At 50.7% G+C, this 19,045-nt stretch overlaps 1 protein-coding gene across 2 annotated transcripts in view; it reads left to right on the top strand.

The window, feature by feature from the left end:
- The window catches only part of LMF1 (lipase maturation factor 1), a 210,702-nt gene that overhangs the window by 73,080 nt on the left and 118,577 nt on the right, over positions 1–19,045 (top strand). For both annotated transcript variants that reach the window (XM_064461414.1, XM_064461413.1), the window contains one exon: positions 9,459–9,524. In XM_064461414.1, coding sequence (XP_064317484.1) covers positions 9,459–9,524 — 66 coding nt within the window. The remainder of the gene's footprint in view (positions 1–9,458; positions 9,525–19,045) is intronic.

The raw sequence follows: 19,045 nt of genomic DNA, 5'->3' as shown, positions 1-19,045 counted from the left end.
CGTGCGTGAAGTGCAAGGCACCCTTCGGGACGTTCTCTGGGAGCGTTTCGTATTCATACTGTGAGACAAATGAAAATCTGGAATTTAGGACTGCCCTTCATTGAGGTGTTTCTCTTTTTCGCCCATCTTTTCTATAGTGAAGACACGGAAAAAAGGTCTTTAAACTGACTCTAAATTTATAACGCTGGTGCCCCGTACCCCACCCTTCTCTCCAGAGCTGGTATCAATAGGGGTTTTGCAGACATAGCTTGAGTCACCAGACTTTTTCTCGGCTTCCAGTGCTATTGGCCTGTCTGTACCATTTTTTTCAGAATTAATTTTGGGCTGAAAAAGTCTCAAAGAGTGCTTTGTTCCTCCTTGACACTCACTCCAGGGAAAAAAAAAAAAAGAAGGAAAAAAACCGTGGAAAATCTGACATCTGCATTGTAGAGAAAAATCAATAGATAGGGAGGAATATAATTATCCCCCACTCCTGAAAGAATTTTTAAGATATTTTTTGTAACAGTGACTCATATCGGCTTAGAGCTTGAATGACATTTTAATTATTTAGGCTTTTTTTTTTTTTTTTTCCATTTTGAATCACCAAAGTACAGCAGCCTGAAAGGGGTACAGTTGGGCAGAGCAATCTGCACGAGATGAAAAGGAAGGATTTGGCGTGCCGGAGTTGAGCCGCTTCCCTGCCTCGGAGCGGCGTCGGAGCGGGAGCTGCTCAGGGGGGAGCAGAGCAAGATGCTGCTCCACGGGTCGCCCCCGGTCCGTGAATCGTTTTTGCTGGAACTGAGTAAATAAGGAGATAGTTTCGTCTTCTTTAGAGATGATTTGCTCCTTACGCAAAGCGTGAAATCCGTGCGGAGTTGTCTGAGGGTGCATCCGTGGTGGCTCTTGAACTGATCCTTGTGCCTGGGCTTGGTCTTTTGGGGAAGCGGGGTCAGGGGTGAAAGTGGGGCTGGCGGAGTTGTTGGGGGAGAGGGAGCAAGGGCAAAGCGTGGATTTCATTTGGGCGTAGGCAGGTTTAATTAGAAGGGGATCAGCTAATTAGAAAGGCAGTTGAAAGGAGAGTAAATGCAGGAGGGAAGGAGAGAAAGAGGGGTCTGAAGTAAAGCTGGAGGTCGAAGACTGTGGCCAGCACCCCTGTGCGTGGGGCAGAGGTGGGGTGAGAGGAGGTCTGGCAGAGCTGGAGGTGCCAGTTAGACCCCCGGAGGGTGCTCCCCCTCGTCTCCCCCTCGTCTCCATTGGGGTGGTGGAGCTGCATCCAGGCGGGACGAGAGCCTAGGGTTGCGCGGTGGGCAGCCGGCTGGCGGACCCTCGGAGGGGGGAGGTTGGAGATGGCATCTGTGATTCTCGTTGTCCGTGGGGGCTGTGATGTGGACGCGGCAGAAAGAATCCTCTCCAGCTCTCCTGGGATGGACCCGCACGCTCTGAGCCTTCTGCAGATCCAGGTCTGGGGCAGGTCCTGGGGGTCCGGGGAGAGGTTCCCCTTACGGAGCCCCTGCCAGCGGTAGGAGGGACCAGGCAGCCCTCAGAGCTCAGTCCTTTCCTTAATCCTAACATTGGGAGCTAGGGATGGTACAGCAGAAAGCAGCAGTGTCCAGATGTGCTCCTCTTGCTGGAGAAACGCCGTAAAAAAGCGAGGACCCGTCCTCTTTGCACCTTCATCCTCTCTGTGACTCGAGAAGGCGACCCCCAACGCGCCACAGTGCAAATTCAGATTTCAGTGCCCTAAACCCAAGCAGTGAGGTGTCTTTGGAGGACGCGGCCGGCGGTTGCACAGCTCGCATCCCTCTCCGGTTCTGCCTTCCAGTCCCGTGTCCGGTCCCTGTGCCACCGCGCACCATGGCCTTAGGTTTGGGATTTCTGCCACGATTGAATCAAACTCATGAAACTCAGAAATGGAAAGCTGTTGGTAAACTTCCTCTCTATGGCTTAATTTCCCCTGAAATCCCTTTTGTTGGATGCTCTTTCAACGATGGGGAAGGAGAGGGGGCATGTGAGGTTACTCGACCAAGCAAGACTGGAATTGATTCAGTGGGAGTGAAGGGGTGATTTTGATTCCCACCCCCAAAGTCCCCTGGCCGCCAGTTTGGCAAACGTTGTGAATGTATTCAACAACCTACTGCATTTGAAAGAGAAGTTATTAGTTGTAAATAGCTAGTTTTCAGCAGGCTTACTGTATTTTTATAAACAGGTCTGGTTCGGTGCCTTGCTGGCTGGGCCAAGTCCTGCAGCAGGCAGGCAGGAGGGTGAATTTTTGCAGTGTGGGTTTTGCTAAGAATTTCCTGGGAAATATTTTTTTCCTCTGGTTTGCTTGCGGACGCACTCAAGCGACGGCACGATCATCTTGCCTTTAACGCTGTTGTAAGCTAGTGATGATGCTGGAAGCAAAATAGGGTCTTGTTCCACATAGCCAATACGTTATCGATAGCCAATGAATAAAAGGAGAGTGATAAAAGTCATCCAGGGCGCACGTCGGCTCAGTTGGGGAAATGCCGCTTATACATGAGCGTGAACACGCGGACGCGGAGCAGGGCTGGTGGATGGAAAGTGCATGGGGCTGAGCGAGGGCGGCAGAGCAGCTCTGGTGATTAAAACCAGGCATTTTATTGAATGCCATTAAAATAAAACTTAAAAAAAAAAAAAAAAGTCCTAAATGTAATTTTCCTTCCCCTGTGAAAATTGCTGGTGAATTTAATGCACCTTAATTGTGAGAGCCTGGGAGCCCCGGAGGTTGGTGGTTTCGAAGTACGAGCAGGTGCTGCATCTCCATCCTCCCCTGCGCTCCTCAGCCGTGCCCTAAAGGGAGCAAACTTCGTAGGGGGGAAGGTATTGAGCACATATTTCATTCTGGATGCTAATTCAATCCAGGGTTAACATTTTATAGTTCTCATGCGGACAGCAGCGCGAGGAGATTTCTGAGTGTGCAGAATGGCCTGGAGCCGCAGCCAGCTCTAAATTAATATGACAAAGATCTCCTCTTTCCCCGTCCCCAGGCCAGGCCCTCTTATTACTGGAAGGGGCTTGCGTGCACGTTCTGGCTGCCACGAGCTCGGCCGAAATGATCAAACCCCGGTGCCTTTGTAGCCACCATCCCATCAGTATGAATTTAATAATTCTGGTTAGAGCTGGATTCAAAGCAAGGCCACGGAGGTGAAAGGGCAATTGCTAGTTCACTTAGCCACCTGTTTCCTTCCCTTTAGCTTATATTTAATTTGTATTGCTGAATATCTTTCTCTTCTGATATGCAAGGCTTTGAAAGTCCCTTCACCCACCCCCAACGTGCAAACAGAGCCGGCGTTTCTGGGGGTGCTTGGTTTTTTCCTGGGGTTGTCAGCATGTGAGCGTGCATTCGCCTTTAGCGCTGGGAAAAGAAAATCAACTTTAAAAGCAGTTTCCCTCTCCCCTCCCCCCACATACCTCACTCTTTAGTTTTATCTAACAATTAGAGCAGATCATAAAAAGGGGAAAATTCAAAAATGTTTTCTAAAATCCCTATCTCCTGCCCGTTAGTCTCCAATCCTTGTGTCAAAAGAAATGCAGAACTTGAGTTTTTAGCTAATGCTCCGCTAGCTCAGAACTAGGAAGAAACTTCCTAAATTTGGCAACTGGAAAAAAAAGGGGAAAAAAAGAAACATTTCAAGTAATTTTGGAATTCAGAAAACAGGAAACGAGTCAGTGCGCTGAGCTTCGTCCAGCACACCTCTTCTGTGTTTCCCCAATGGTTGCATCGCCCCGTGACACAATATCAGGAGCTGAAAAAGTTAGGGACAGGGTTGTGTTGGACAAGGAGCTGAAGGCAGGAGGAGAAAGGCTTTCCTCTTTTTCGTGACACTGATGTCTCCGAGATGCTTCAAAAGGGCTATTAGAGCCGGGGTGGTTCAGCACACTGAGGTGCGGTCCGGGCTTCAGAGTGAGTTACAGTGGGTAAACACTTACCTGTCATTTTTTATCACCCAGCAACTGGAGCTCAGTGAAAAGCTGAGCTCCTCAGTTAACAGGGGCTGGTCAGGCCCTGCCCCACGTACAGCAGCAGTTTCTCAGGATTTAATAGCGGCTGCCCTTGGAAATATTTTTCTACTTATTGCCTATCTGTAAGCGTGGCCAACTTCTGACAGTGTGAGTTAGCGCTGAGCTCACAGATCAATTTCGATGTATCAAAAAACACGTGGTACCTGGAGATGCTTGAACACCGCAGGGAGAAATGAAAGTTGGGAGGGATGGAAAGGGACCAGGCTTGGCACGGAGAGCACCAAAGCCTGGAAAATATGAAGAGGGCTCTGCAAGTGTTGCTTTTTTTCATTTGCGTCCTGAGCCTTGAACTTCACAAAAACTAGAAACTTCAATACGTGAGAGAAAAGCGATTCAGCTGGAGGCTTTACGGCAGGTTTGTGGTAGCAGCTGCCCGTAGCTGCAGCCTGGAAGCTACTGAACAGTCTAAATGCCTCTATATGTTCTTAATCTTTGAAGGTATCAGGCAGATCCTACTCTCAAAAAATACCCCCCAGAAGTAACAGCAGAGTCCTTTGTTAAAGCATTTCCACCCTGGCCCTTCGGACAGTCAGGCATCGCCTCCAACACAGCCTTATCGCAGCAAAACGTCGGGTTTGTTCTTCAGTGTGTCCCACCTGAGGCTGATCTGCCGAGCTGGGTTTCAGTCACGTTCTTAAAACCGAGTGCGTTGCTGCATGAGAGCCTGAAGATGGGCTGTGTTTCCTTCCTCGTTTCCTTCTGCTCCGGCAACGCTACCAGGGGGGAGCTGGAGGTATGAGAGAGACCAGGCTGCCCCGGGCTGCAGGGGATTTGGGGTTGTGAGCCCAAAGTGCTGCTGAATTAATTCATTCCTTTCCTTGTTTTCTATTTAATTTGTCCATATCGTTCACTTCTTAAACTCCGCTTAATATTTGCCCCCAAAATACTCCTTGCAAGATGTTGGTAGCTTATGTCCAAAGGAGAGGAGGGTCTTCCAGGTCTGCTGGAGTCTCCCGGGGTTTGCCCGTGCGCGTGCCCTCTTGCTCCTTTTCCTTCTGGTCCCCCGCAGGCCCTCTCCACATCCAAAGAGAGGACAGTTGGGGTGCATCAGAGATGCACTAGCCTCTGCTTGTCTGCGAGCAGGGGATAGGGATTTTTCCTCGTGCTTTGATCTGCGGTATGGCAGCATAATCTGCTGCAGCTGTGGAGTCCAGGCCAGTTCAGTACAGAGGAATCTTGAAAATGGATTGGGAATTGTTAGCAGACTGAGAGAAATCCAGTGAATGGCAAACTCCAGCAGATGCGGGGATCCCCGTTTCCTGCCCTCCTCCTTCTGTGCTCCCTTGGACCCAGGTACCATTTCTCAAACTAAATTTGCATCTTCAAGAGAACAGGAGCTGACTTCCAAAAAATGCCAGCAGAAGCCAGATAATTAGGGGAGAGAGTGTAAAGCCGGAGCCCATCGAGCGTGGAGCACTGAGGTATGTCAGAGCTCGTCCTGGGTGTGCCAAACACTGCGTGATCCCAGGGATCCCCAGCTCCTCACAGCAGGATTATTTAGCGAGCCGCCACGGCTCCTTCTTCCTTTGTGGTCCTCCTCAGCAGAGATGAAGCTACAGAGCACGTAGATTTTCGTGCACTGCATGCTCTTATTTCTTGGTCCAACTTTGTTTGAAAACTGGAAAACTCACATGCCAGCGTGGGAGTGGAAGTGGACTTGAAGACAGCAGCAGGGTAAAGAAGACTTGAAACGCCCCCTAATTAAGAGAGTGGGAGTTTTCTGTGCTGAAAAACAGGTTTGATATTAAAAGCTTTAAGTGACTTTTCTGTTTGAAAGCTTTATAGTAAACAAAATGTGATTAACTCCCTTAGTGACTCATTGCAGGAAAGATTCTGATTTTCAGCACGGTGCTTTTCTATCATAGAGTTGTTTTAATTATCCCTGCTGAATAACAGAGCTTGATAACAGCTTGGGCAAGGTAGGAGGGAAGGTCATCGAGATAGCTGTCCCTTTTTAATATGCCAGCATTCTTGCACAGAGCCTTTCTTAGCGTCTGTCCTGCCACTGACAGGGCTGCTGGCTGCGGCACATCCTGTGAGATGCTATCAACGTATCCTGTAATTTTAGAAAAGGTTCGAGGGGCAGAGCGAGCTGCGGATGATTCGGGAGGGGGAAGATGAAGCCATGACTGTTGACAGTGCGTCTGCCTTGTCCGTGCCTCCCCTGCCCCAGCCCTCGCAGAGTGATGGAGAAGAGGCCAACGGGATCTGCTGAAATAACTCACTAGAGAGTAAAACGGCAGAGCAGCCACCGGTACCCACCGCTCCGCTTTCCCACCCCCCGGGTCTCGTATGATATCGCTTTGCATCCATTGTGCTTTTGTCTGTGCCTTTTTGGACCAGCTCTGCGTGGGGTGTTTTGGTACTGGGGTGTGTGTGTCCCTTTCACGATGATGCTGAGATGCAGACCTCCCGGGCCAGGGTATTTCCAGATCTGAGCTCCTGGCATGGACCCATCTCAGCCGTGCCTGGAGCCACCCCCAGCCGTTCCCATTGCAACGTGCGTGGGGTTTGAGGGTGCCTCTTTCCTCCGGAGGCTGCTGGGAGGGCCAGTGCTCAGGCTTCAGTGTAGCTCCTGGGGAGTTTTACAGGTCTGAAGGCTGGCAGGGATGTGCAGCGTGCCAGCATCCTGCAGGCTGCCCACCCTCCGGGGACGGAGCGTGCAGCGCACTCCTTTGGTACCCTTCCCCATTCCCGTGTTGTGCAGAGTCACGTCAGACACCACAGAAACCTTTGCCTTATGGCCGTGTTCCTTATCAATCGCTTCTGTAAAATCCCGATTACGGCATCTCCTTGTTCATCCTCGCCGGTTACGGTGCCGTTGATTTGCTCAGTTGCATCTCTAGCGTTTGCCTGGGTGAGGTGACGCTTTTCCCGTGGCTGCTGGTCGATGCCGGGAGCTCGCAGGGAGCGTGCCAGCCAGCTGGGACGTTCTTGGTTGGCCACGGGACGGTATCGTGTACAAATGGTCCTGCCGGGGGGGCTGGCGTTCATCCCGCTCCCTGAGATGTGCCATGAGGATTAGGGGCCCTTTTACAGCCTTTACTCTTCCAGGTTCTCCTGGTTCATTCTTGGCTAAAAATTACAGGATGTAAATTGTCTGGATTCACGGATTTTGAAAATGTGTAATAGTTTCTGTTTACTGTCCTCTTCAGTTAGCATTGGCATGGAAAATATTTCATTTTTTTATGACTGGGGAAAAAATAAAAAGGGAAAAATAATTTGGAACAGCAGATGGGTGAAATCTGCTTGAACTCAGCAACGTGCCGGATAACAGCTATAATTTAAGGCCGTATGTAGCCCTATTGAAGGCTACTGGGGTCACCCCTATTGACAAAGACGTACATGTCTAAACATGGTCTGGTATAAGGCTCAGACCAAGGAAGGTGCCTATTTCCTATTAATTTACCTGCTAAATAAGCCTGTAACTATTTTTATGGATGTTTGTTTGCTTAAGAAAATCTGCGTTGGCTTAAGCCCAGGGTCCAACTGACTTCGTATATCGTCTCTAATAGCGGCCATTAACAGATGCCTGGGGAGGAATATAGAACATAAAGTGATCTTCTGGGGCAGCTCCTGGCGGTCAAGTGGTTTAGGGACTTTCCGGGGAGGAGGTTGTGTTCGGAGGTTTCCCCGAGCCTGTCCTCTGGGGATGTGTCTAATCCCTTTTGAACACATTTGTACTTTTGGCTCCCGTAAACTAAATGATTTGCTGTGTGGAGAAGTACGTCTTTTGTTCGTTTCTAAACGGGCTACTCGATCCTTCCATCAGGTTGGCTTTACGTCTTGTATCGATCGGGAGAAATGGTCAGTTATCGCTCCTGGTTGAGCCCTTCTGTATCGGTCAGGAGCTCCTAGAGCCTGCTCCGTCCTCTCTTTTCCACGCTCAGCAGCCCGGGGCTCTCAGACATCATCCAGCCCATGCACAGCCTGAGGAACTGGGTATTTCTGGAGATTTACTTATGAGGTCTGGACATTTTGGGGGGGTTGTAACTGGAATTTGGCATTTTTCTTGAGCCCCAAACCTGCTAAACTTTATTTAATGCTGCAGGTGAAGAATATTTTAGCAATTTGGATGAAACCAGTAGGCCAGGATGTGCCGTAGTGCTGGAATCTCCTCTGAGCTCTCAGATTTTGGCACTGAGAGGTCACTGGTCTTTTCCTGAAATCCTTCCCTACTGCAAATGTAAAGAAGCTTCAGGATGCTCCAGGTGTAGCGGGCAATGGGCCCTTACAGAAACTCCCTGTGTTTTCCTACTAAGGAAGGCAGGAACATTATAATTAGGGGCAATGTCAGAGGTAGGCAAATACCCCCTAATTGTATGCAGATGATAGAGCTGGTTCAACCTTTTGACTAGTGAAGCTTTCCTCAATTTGGGATATTGTGATCCTAATCAGGGACCTTTCGCCATACATCAAAGCCGGCAGGCTGAACCCGCATACCTCCGGGCTGGCACGGCTTGATTGCAAGGCTTCCTGCTAGCAGGCTCATCCCTGGCCAGGTGTCCTTCCTGCTGTGGACGACTGATTCCTTTTTACTCTTCATCACTGAGGCAAAGAAATTTAATCCCAGTATTACTGCCAGCCCTGGAACGGACCCACTGATTTGGAAATTTCACCCTCTTGTTGCCCCGAAATATCAATGCGCGGCAACCTCTGATACCTGCTTATTTCATTGCCAACCTCTAACCTAAGGTGGAGCAGACCTGTCATTAGGGCATTCATCTGTGTTTAGATCTGTCAGCTTCCTTCCCCTTCTCCTCTTTTGTTTCTCTAATTACTTTGATTGCATCTCTGCGTCCCCGCTCAGGGCTGGGGAGGCTGCCGGGTCCCCATCCCAGTCTGTCCCCATTCCCTTTCCTGCAGGCAGCCGAGGCGGCTTTGCGGCAGGGGGGCGCGTGGGGCTGGACTTTAAGATTGTGAGCGCGGCTGTGTTCAGCGCTGCAGGTCGCTGCTCAGTCTGTTACACAGACATGTCCCAGTGGCAGAGCCTGGTTTTCCCTATCGCTTCTCGATGTTTTGAGCCTCCCTGCCTCGTACCCAGCAATGCTGGGAGCCGACGCTGGGAGCCCTGGGCCGCTCGTAGCTGCTCTGCAAAGGCTCGGGTGTGCGTAAGGCGTCTTCCAGCACCCTTTAAGTGACGTGGCGTATTCCACAAGGAATTTTATGTCAAATTTTCAGTAAACAGGCGGTGGAAGGAGTCATGTTGGAGCTCTCCTTGCGTTACGTTCCCTCGGGGCCAACGGCTGGGCCTGGGGTGCAGATGTGGCGGGGGTGTCCAGGGCGTCGTTCCAGCCTCTGCGCTTCCCTGCCGTTACGGGCTCTCCCTGTAGTTTAACCAGATTCTGGCATCTTGACATAATGCCTTGATGTACCAGTTAAAATAAAATATTTGTAACAGTGTTTTTGTCTTTTTTTTATTTTTCTCTCACCAGGGACTGATTAAAATCCGAGGAGATCGCTGCTGGAGAGAGTTAACTTGCATGGATTACCACTACGAGGTGAGCGATCTGCACATTAAAACGAATTTCCCTTGTCTGCTTTACTTTGCTAGGAAAATTTTCTCTAACCTTTTCTCTTCTGCCAGGCAGATCTCCATGTTTTCTTCCTTTATCGTAGCCTTCTGTCTCTGGCAGCGCCAGATGTCCATGTGCCAGCTTGGTGATGCTTGTTTTTCCCCCAACCGCAGCCCTAAAAGACCAATTTCTCCCCTCCCCTCCCCATCATGGTCTGATTCAGGAGCAAACCTGAGCCTCACTGAGAACTCCCTCTTTAAAACGCGACAGGAGAGGAACGGAGAGGCGTTTTCCGTAGCGTTGTGCTGCACGCTTTCTGCTTACGCTTCCAAAATGCAGCCGTATGTAGACAGAAATAGAGCATCTCGGTGCTCGCCGAGATGCAGAGCCCTAATCGTTGGCAATTCAGAATTATACGGTTTTATCTTTTTGACATCTGTTTCAGTAATTACATTGCATTCTGATTGTAAACCGCGGTTTGTATTCTGTCTCTGAATGTCGTCTCCCCTTTGATTACAGAGAGAGGGAGCTCAGCCTCGCCTCTCTTCTTACCTATATTTTTGCATTTGCGTTTTGTAGAAACAGTATTAAAAAAGAAACAAACTGCTGCGTGCTACTCCACTGCGCTCCGCTGGGCGAGGAGCGCTGCTTTGACGGAGGAAACGGTACTGAAGCGATATTCCCTCCTCCGGATTAACGCGGCAGCCACTGAAAATGTCGCACCGCGTTGCGACGCCGCCGGTCTCTAAGCGGCGCCCCTCTAACGCGGGCGAGCGCGCCGCGTCCGGTAGCCCGAGGCTGCGAAGCCTCAGCCTGGCGCTGCGCTCGTCCCGTCTTGGTAGGACCCGGGTACCTCCTCGTGCCTCAGCCGCGCCGCTACGTCAGCCGGCGGGCCCGAGCTGGCGGTCCCCGGAGATGTACCTTAGGGGTGACGTTCTCAGCGGACCTTCATCACGTCTGGAAACCATTTCCCCCTTCCAATTAAGGCTGGCAGAAGCCTGACTTCTCTGACCTGCAGAACGTGTTCCAAGGTGTTGCCTATGAATTACTTTTTACGGGGAAGGCACGCTGAGCGGTGGAAACCGGGACGCTTGTACAGGACCTCTGTCTTTCCGCCCTCGTGTGAAGAGAATGGCGTGTGAATGCCAGGGACTGCGTTACCAGTCCTGCCACAGAATTGGGATTCCTCTCGCCAAAATAGGGAAGAAAAATTAAATCTATCAGTTTCCCAGGTGCTGGCACCTTTATTTTTTGCTCTTGTGACCGAGTTAACTGGTTGCACGTTTTGAAGTGGAATTTTGCAGGTCCGGAAGTCTGTATCTGCCTTTTCAGCTTTAATGCTCCTTTCTTTTGTTGTTATTATCAGTTCCCTTTAACAGGGTTTCACCGGCTGAATGCAAGGGTGACCTTTTACGAAGGCTGCTGCTCAGTTAGCTCTCGTGGGACTGTCGGTGTCCTGCTTCGTTCTGAGTACAACCTGGGGTGCAGAGACCCCTCAGTGCTGCTGTTGTTAATCCCAAACACAAAGGCGGCTGCAGCAAATCGTCCTTCGTTTTTGCCTAGCAGCGCGAGGGCTCGGCTCCACGTGCTGCCAGGCACCTGGCAGCAGTCAGAGAAAAGCCAGCCCAAAGCGAGCCCCCCCAGAGCCCCCCGGCAGGCTCTGCTGGTGACCCCAGCCCACAACAGTCAGCCTGCGTAATCCCAAGTATTTCAAATCAAAACCAGAATCGGTTCTGTAGCCCCGAAGGCTAATTAAGACCATTCCTGTCCTATCCATAACGCAGGATCCCCAGCCTGTGCAAGTAATTGGGAACAGGGGCAGGGGGCAGATCACATTATCAATATCAATTATTTTAATCCGCACAAAAGAAGCTGCAATAAAAGGAAAATGAAAGAGGCCAAACTCTGTCTACTAGCGATAACAGACAAAGGACTGCAATTCACCTGCTGACTTTAGCCAGAGGGAGGGAGAAGAGGGAGATGCTGAAAATACCTCTGCGAGGGAGGGAGGGAGCTGGGAGTCTGCTCGTAATTAGGATGATAAAACCGGGTATTGGACCAGCTCGTGAGTGGACCTGGGCCAAACGTAGTCTGCTGTGATGTATGTTGGCCACCCCAGCTCTCCTGTTCCAGTCCTGAACTGCAGTCCAAAATCTACATGGGCTTCTCTGCCAAGAGAATTAATGAAAACACATGGCCTCCATCTCTCGCGTGGTGAGCGCGCCCTGGACTATTTATTTGTAGTAGAACCAGCAGCTATGCTCGTGGAAAATAACATTTCCACTTTTGTCGGGAATCGTGTATAGAATAGTAAAATGTTGTTATGGCTTGGGTAATTAAACGGAGCATATTTTCACTCCCTCTTTCTGTTCTAATGTGCAGGGCCTTAATCCCAGCCTATGCGGAGATCTGTTCCTCAACTGAAGACTCTCTGTTTAGAGGGCTTATGATCTGTGACGCTGTGTAATTTGGAGAGGAAAATGGCAGAACGCATGGTTTACATAGGAAAGGTATTTTCCTACCAGCCTAACGCTCCTCTGATCCCTAAGGAGTAGACGGGCTCCAGTAAGCGTGGAAGAGAAAGGCAGACACTGCTGGAGATCAGAAGGCCTTGCTCCGCCACCGTACCCAGCCTGGCACGTGGAGACTACCTGGAGGCTGGGATTGAGGCGTGGGGGTAGAAACGCTTGGCAGGTTAATTGTGGCTCTGGGTGCCAGGAGTCCCAAACTCTAATCCCAGCTTGGCAAGACAAGCACGAACAGGGAGTTTAACCTCCTTTTGCACTAGTTTCTTTGCTAGCGCGGCCGGAGGCTCCAAGGTAGGTGCAACCTGGTGCGCACACGGGTCAGGGCTCCTGGTGTCTGCTGCGCCCCAGAGCTTCGCAGGCGGTGTCCCCGTTAGCATGTGAAAATGGACGTGTGTAGTTGGTGACTGGCAGGCGAAGTCTTGGGGTCTGACGTGCCACGGCCTGTGTTTATTTGTTGGGTTTGCCGTCGTTTCGCTGCCGGCTGTGGTTAGATGGCTTTTCTCCCCTAGAAGAAGTCCCAGTGAAAGGGAGGCTTTTGCTCAGTGGAACCTGTTCCTGCTGCGGTTAATGCGGAGGGAAGCTGCTTCTGGGTTTTAGGTCTGTTTGTCATCATGATTATTAAGCATTTATCTACTATGTACACAATGGTTTACAAATATGCGTGCAGCGGTTTGCAGACTGGAGCTAGATTGCTGCTTCCACTGGAGCGCGTGGCACCGATCCCACGGCGTTCGGCAGCATCCCGCCCGTTGGGCGAGACAGAGCAGCCTCCGTTCCCGGCTTGTGTGAGCGGGGAGACGTGGCAGAGCGCGGCCCCTCGCCTGTCCCTGCCTGCTCCAGAGGGCATCCTTCCCCCCCTACAGAGTGCAACAGCTCCCTGCCGTAGCCAGGCTGCCCTACGAACCGGGGAAGGAGTCTGCCACGGAAGGTTTTGTGCCACTCGAGGCCGTTTCTGGAGTTTGCACAGGTTGCAGGACGTTGCCCGGGCACGGGCTGGAGCAGCTTTCTGACTGCTGTTAGTAAGTACCAGGTCTGTGAGCCAGGCGTGGGATCAGGGAGCACCAACTTGCTCCCCCGGGGCCTCTTACTCGCTCCCTCCTGTGCCAAGCTTCATCTGGCCTGAGCTTTGCTAATTCTGGGTGTGCTGCTTAGCTGGCGCAAGCACAATGTCTTAACATGCTCCAAATGGAGCAAATCCTCTTTGTGCAAGACCTGTATTTTAAAATCTCCCCACCAAACCTGCAGCCCTCCGACCCTCACGCTTACGCTGCAGAGCACCTTGAGACCATATGTCTTGGCACGGGCCAGGGTTGAGTGGCACAGGCAGGAGATGAGCGTTTCTGACCTTCAGCCAGTCCAAATGGAGCTTGTGTTTTTGGATGCTGGTGGTGGTCTTGGCAGAGTAGTTAAGCAGATAATCTTAAGGGTTTAGAAATGGGCAAGTCCTACGTGGTCACATCTATTGCATCTCCCCACATTCCAGTGCAGAAGTACTCCCTGGGAGATGCAATCCAGCGATGCATTTTTATAATGGCTGCCAAAGTATTGTTGTTTTTTAATTACAGACAGATATCTTGTAAAATTCAGCCACCAACTGGTAGGAACAGCTGCCGAAGCAGCTGCTCGGGCAGGCGAGCCCCGCTGGGCGCCCTCCTCCTCTGCCAGCTTTGCACCGAAACTGCGCGGGAGCTGCTAAACGCATCCAAGGGCTCCCTCGCGTCCCGGTGGCCTGTCCTCGGCTGGGCCAGCGCTGGGTGAGGCTCAGCAGAGGGGCGAGCCATGACGTGCACCAGGTGAGGAACCCCTGGCCCTTCCACTCACTAGTGGAACAGCTCGTATTTTATATTTTTAATTTTCGGGTAATCATTTTAAGTGATGTTTTGAAGGGAACGCCTTTTGTCCAAAAGCTTCTCAATGATTTGCACCCTTTGCTGCAGGAGGCCAGGCTAGGAAGGCAGACTTACTGCTGAGACAAAGATGAGGCAGAGGGATAAAGGGAAAGGAAAAGAAAAAGCCAATCCTGAAGCAACATCATCTTTGTCAGCGCTGGAAGCAAGACCCAGGGTTTGCTTCCCTGCTCTGGAGCTGTCTGTAGGTGCTCACGAGGGGTCAGTTGCCACAAAGCGGGAAGGTTTGAAGGACTTTGCTGAACCAGCCTCTACTGAGTCACATTTTAGTTCGGGATTTGTCAGCGCTGCTGAGAAAAGCTTTGTTCTTTACATGAGACGCTGCGCAGCCACAAAGGTCACTTCTTCTGATTTGTACAAATTGTCTCTAATTATTCTGTAACTGTTTTTCTTAAATAGAGGCTGTCAGTCAGTGCTCCAGCTTCTGGCATGCAGCAGCTCTCCAGTTCCTGGAGAAGCTCTCCAGAGCACAATGTCTTTTGTCCCTAATTACGGGCTTGCTGACTGATAGCTGTGCTGATAAGGATGAGAAAGAAGCTCTAACTGCTCTTTAACTGCCTCTTGATTTCTTTTCTCCCTTCTCTTCACTGTATCAGACCTCGTTAGACTTCTCATCTAGCTTTTCCCAACCTATTACGAAACAAAAAGTAAACAACCTCTAGCGATTCATCTTGATAAATCAGAAAAATGATCTGATTTCATGATCCGTGATGTCTCAGGATGGGCTTCGTTCCAACAGTTTGCATTGGTGGAGGCAAAAACCTTCCGAACGGGGAAGCAGGTACTCGGAGCTCGCGCTCAAAATTGTGTTTTAAAGTACCAAATTAATATGAGGGAAGCGGTGCTGGCTTGAACAGAAAACAAGAATATTTAGAAGTCACCATGCAAAAGCATTTTGGAGATCTTCCTTTTAATAACATGATAAAATACTCATGTAGCATCCTAAGTTTACAATCATTGGCCCTTTACAGAATTTTCTCCATTCTGAAGACAATCAAGGTGAATCCCGGCAGGACCGATGGTCACAGGGATGAATTGTTAAGGCCAACAAAATGTATTCCCAAGCTGTGGCTTCACGGTGGAGCTCCCAGGTCTGGCCTGGCTATGGGAGCTCAGGCTGGACAGGTGGGCTTCCCAAAACTGCCGTCTTCTAGGGGAAGCACAGATCTTCCCCTTGCAACAGCCACCAAAGGGAATCCAAAGAACCCGCCTCGGCGTTCCTGGCGCGGTGCGGCTGAGCCGGCTGGTTGGCACCTTTCCCCTGTGAAAGGGGCTGGTTTTGTTTCACTGAACGCAGAATAATTTGCACCTCTGCTCCTTCTTTCATGCAGGGCGTGAACTTGCATGGTTTTACTGATGGATTTTGATGGTTCCCCTTGGGACAGGAGGTACCGGGTCACAGCGCTTGAGTAGTCGAGGTCAGGGCTGCTTCCGAGTCCCGGCACGTGTGTTACCAGATGAGGTTTGCTGCGGAATTGGTTGAGGCTTGCAAGAGGGACAAGACGCAGCCTTGATAGGGGGAAATCTTAAGAGTTTTGTTCCAGAAGCCTTCGAAAAGGGTGTGGAAGTCCAGCAGTCTGTGCTTGCAGGGCCTGGGTGAGCTCAACGCTGCTGGGCACGTGGCTGTGAGCCCAGGGCGACTGCCTCCCCCAGTGCCTGGGAGGGCTTTCGGAAGTGGCCGTGGGGTTCGGTAGATGCGCCGAGGGTTTCTGGAGTCGCTCGCAACCCCGCCTTACTTGAAACAGTAAAATTTGTACTCTGAAAGCGGTGTTTTTATAAAAATATGAGTGAAGTGAGTTGTGATCCATCTCTGCCCTCACTGGACAGCTTGCCCCGTGGAAGCCAAAGCTGCTGTTGAGGAGTTGAGGAGAGCAAGGCAGAGGAGACGCGGTTCTGCCCGTGGTGGAGTATAAACGCAGTTTGTTCTCATCTCCTGTTGTAAAAGCAAACTCTTCTTTGATTTAAGGTGACCGATGCCAAACGGAAGAGCGTGCTTCTCTTCAGATGTTTGGGTTTGGGTTTTTTTTCCCATTTAGTCCGTAAGTTTTGAAAAATGACCTTTTTGGAGGCATAGTTGAAAAGCCAGTTGTCCTCATTCACACGTATCGAAGGGCTGCTTGGTGTGGGTTTGAAGCTGAGGATTAGGTGCTTTCTTCTGGGTTTTAGTGACTTGCATGATGTCAGTGCTGGCATTGGAAGAAGGGCCAATTCCTGACCTCGCCTGTGATCAATTAAGTAACAAGATCCATCATAAGGTAAGTGCATGAAGCAATAATATTGGCAGATAAATGTCAACACGACATCAAAAGCTTATTACGCTGTATCTGGGTTTTGTATCAGGCTGCTGCAAGAAGGCCTCTATCTGAGGTGGGTTTTCAGATGAATCCCAGGTGCCTGATATTGGATGCGAGGTACCTCTGCATGCAACTCGCTAGAGAGGTTTGTTATTCCCAGCTTCGGGCTGCGCTCTGTTGTTCTAATAGCTAAATGTGCCCGTCACTTAAAAAGGGAGGGAGCAAATGCTTTTAAAAGAGGAATTTGTGCTCAGCTTGGGAAGATGGGCGTTGCGGGGCTTGCACAGGTTGGGCATCCTGGCAGAAGCAGGAGCAGAGGTTCGGTGACTGTAACTTCCAGCCGAGCGCTTCTCGGAAGGAGGGCCGGTTTCCCGGAGTGCGGGTGCTGGCAGCAGGTTCTGCTGCAGATGATCAGCGCTTCTGAAAGCGAGGCCTGAGCTCTTGAAAGCTACAAAGCAGTAAATTTTCTGAAGTGTAACAGTCCTTGTGGAGCTGCAGTTTTAGAAGACATAATGATAAATACTGACATTGATGCCCAGTCATGCTGCTTTTTAAAAAGTAAGAGGGAACACAGGTCTTCCGCACTCAAAGGGTGCTGCAGAAGAGCCAGGGTGATTAATAGCACCGGACCTTAAGCAGAACAAAAGCAGATTTCTCCTCCTTGCAGGGACGTGGTAGACGGTGTTTTGTTCCGAGCAGAGCAGGCAGGGAAGCTGCTCTCCAGAGCCGTGCACTCGCGAGAGCGTGGCTTTGCTGTCAGCCAGTGTTTGGTCCAGGAGCCTGGCTTGTATTACCCTGAACGGCAAACACGGCAGACGCACGGTAAGTGGATTCCCAGCCACCTCAGCATCGGTTCAGCTCTCGTCTTCATCGGGACCGGGATCCCAGCGGTGGATTTGGGAGAAGGGGGAGGAGCGTCTGGTCAGAGACCTCTCGAAATAAAAGGCAGAGCTGCAAATCGGCATCATAAAGCGGACCCAGCATCTCTGGCTCAGGCTCAGGAAACCACATACTGCTGAAGTAAATTGGACGTAAGCAGGTGCTGAGAGAGGAACTTTCAGAATAGCTTTAAAAGGAAACCAGTGGCAGGGATGGGAGGGATGGGGTAAGCACGCAGCAGGCGATCCCTCCCAGACGCCAGCTACCATGGGCGGCCGGGCACCGGTTTTGCTGCGGGGTTTTATCTACCTCTTCGGTGCAGTTCAAGAACTGCTTTTCGCCGTGCATTTCTTCACCTAAAGTAACTGCGTTAAAACAATCAAAAATAAAGAGAGCAACCTCCGTGACTCTCGCTTCGGCGTAAGCCAGGCAGGTTAGTGGCACCTGCCGCTCGGCTCGCCCCAGCTTTCCCCTGATTTCCAGCAATATTAGAACCAACACAGGATAGCAAAAGTTTAGTGCAAATGCCCCCCAGGGAACTTTCTGTTGTGAGCCTTTTGAGGTTTTTGAAGCGTAGGAAGGCATTATCCCTCCCCGCTGCCGGGATCAGCAGCAGAACTGTCAGTCACAGCCTATAAATGCATTGGGAATATGCCAATACCGTTTTCAGCAGTAATACAATTCCTCTTCCTGGATTCTTTTCTGTTTTTCTTAAGGATTTGTTTTAAGCCTGGTGAAAGCTTCCTGTACAACTATTGGATTTCATCTCTTTGTTACACTCTCCCACTGTTTCAAACTCGTTTACAGACCACCCAGGACCCTCATCACTTACCTTACATATTCTCTTTTCCTCCCCCCTCCACCCATTTGGGTTTTTTTTTTCAATCCTAATCAGATTAATCCTTACGACCCGCTTCGCAGCGACTTAATCGGCTCTCCCTGCGCTGACCTGCTGGCCAGCTTCTCCCGGGGACGGGGACGATGGAAGCCATCGCTTCCCTCTGCCTACCAGGGGCTGTGGGGAATAATCTGCTGCTCGTGAAACGTTCAGGACCCCAGGGGGTTTGTCAGCTTGGAAGATAACGGAGGCAATGCTCTGATAATTATTTAAATTGTGGATTTATGAGCCAGTTAATGGTGTGTTTTAAGAAATCTGCAAAGAGAAGAAAGATGACAAATTTCAGCGCTATCTGGAAGACAGAAACGAGAGGGGGAAATGGTAGAAGAAACTTTTAAGAGCTTTCCAGTCTTTCCAAGTAACCTGTCTTGTTACCTCTCTTGCTTCTTGGGCGAGAATCGCTCAGGCGGCCTCCCCGATGCGGTGTCACAGCTCCTCTATTTCTGCCACGGCTTCTTGGTCCTCCAGGGTCCACGACCGCGTCCCCCGGGCAGGACTGGCCGCCTGGCCCGGGCCGCTCTGCCGCGACGGGGCAGCCTCCACACCCAGCCCGGGACTGGCTCAGACCTTGCCCCGAGCCCTCACACAGGTGTACCCACCTCTGCGTGCTCCGAATGGTCAAAACTGGTCTCCGTGGCAAGAAATATACTAATTTTTTATTTTTTATCATCCTTCGCGGCACGCACGGACATAAATACTGTCTTTTCTGGTCTCCTACACAGCAGCATGCCAGCTGCAGTGCAGGGAGAGTTGGTGGTCTCACCCATTCCCGCCTTGCCCAGTGTTTGTAGGGGATTGACCATCATCGCCGGTCCCTTGCTTCGGAGACCTTTGGGGTGATGCAAACCTTTGGTGTCTGCCAAAATCTAGCGCTCTTCTTTTTCCGTAATGTTTGCTCTCAACGTAAGCGAAACTGAAACTTGAACGCTGCGATTTCACGTAGTATCAACTGCAAAATGGCATATGCGGAGCTCCAATGTACAATGAAATTACCCCAAAA

The sequence above is a fragment of the Phalacrocorax carbo genome, chromosome 10, assembly GCF_963921805.1.
Source record: "Phalacrocorax carbo chromosome 10, bPhaCar2.1, whole genome shotgun sequence".
Classification (NCBI taxonomy): Eukaryota; Metazoa; Chordata; class Aves; order Suliformes; family Phalacrocoracidae; genus Phalacrocorax; species Phalacrocorax carbo.
This window is presented reverse-complemented; position numbering and strand designations above follow the sequence as displayed.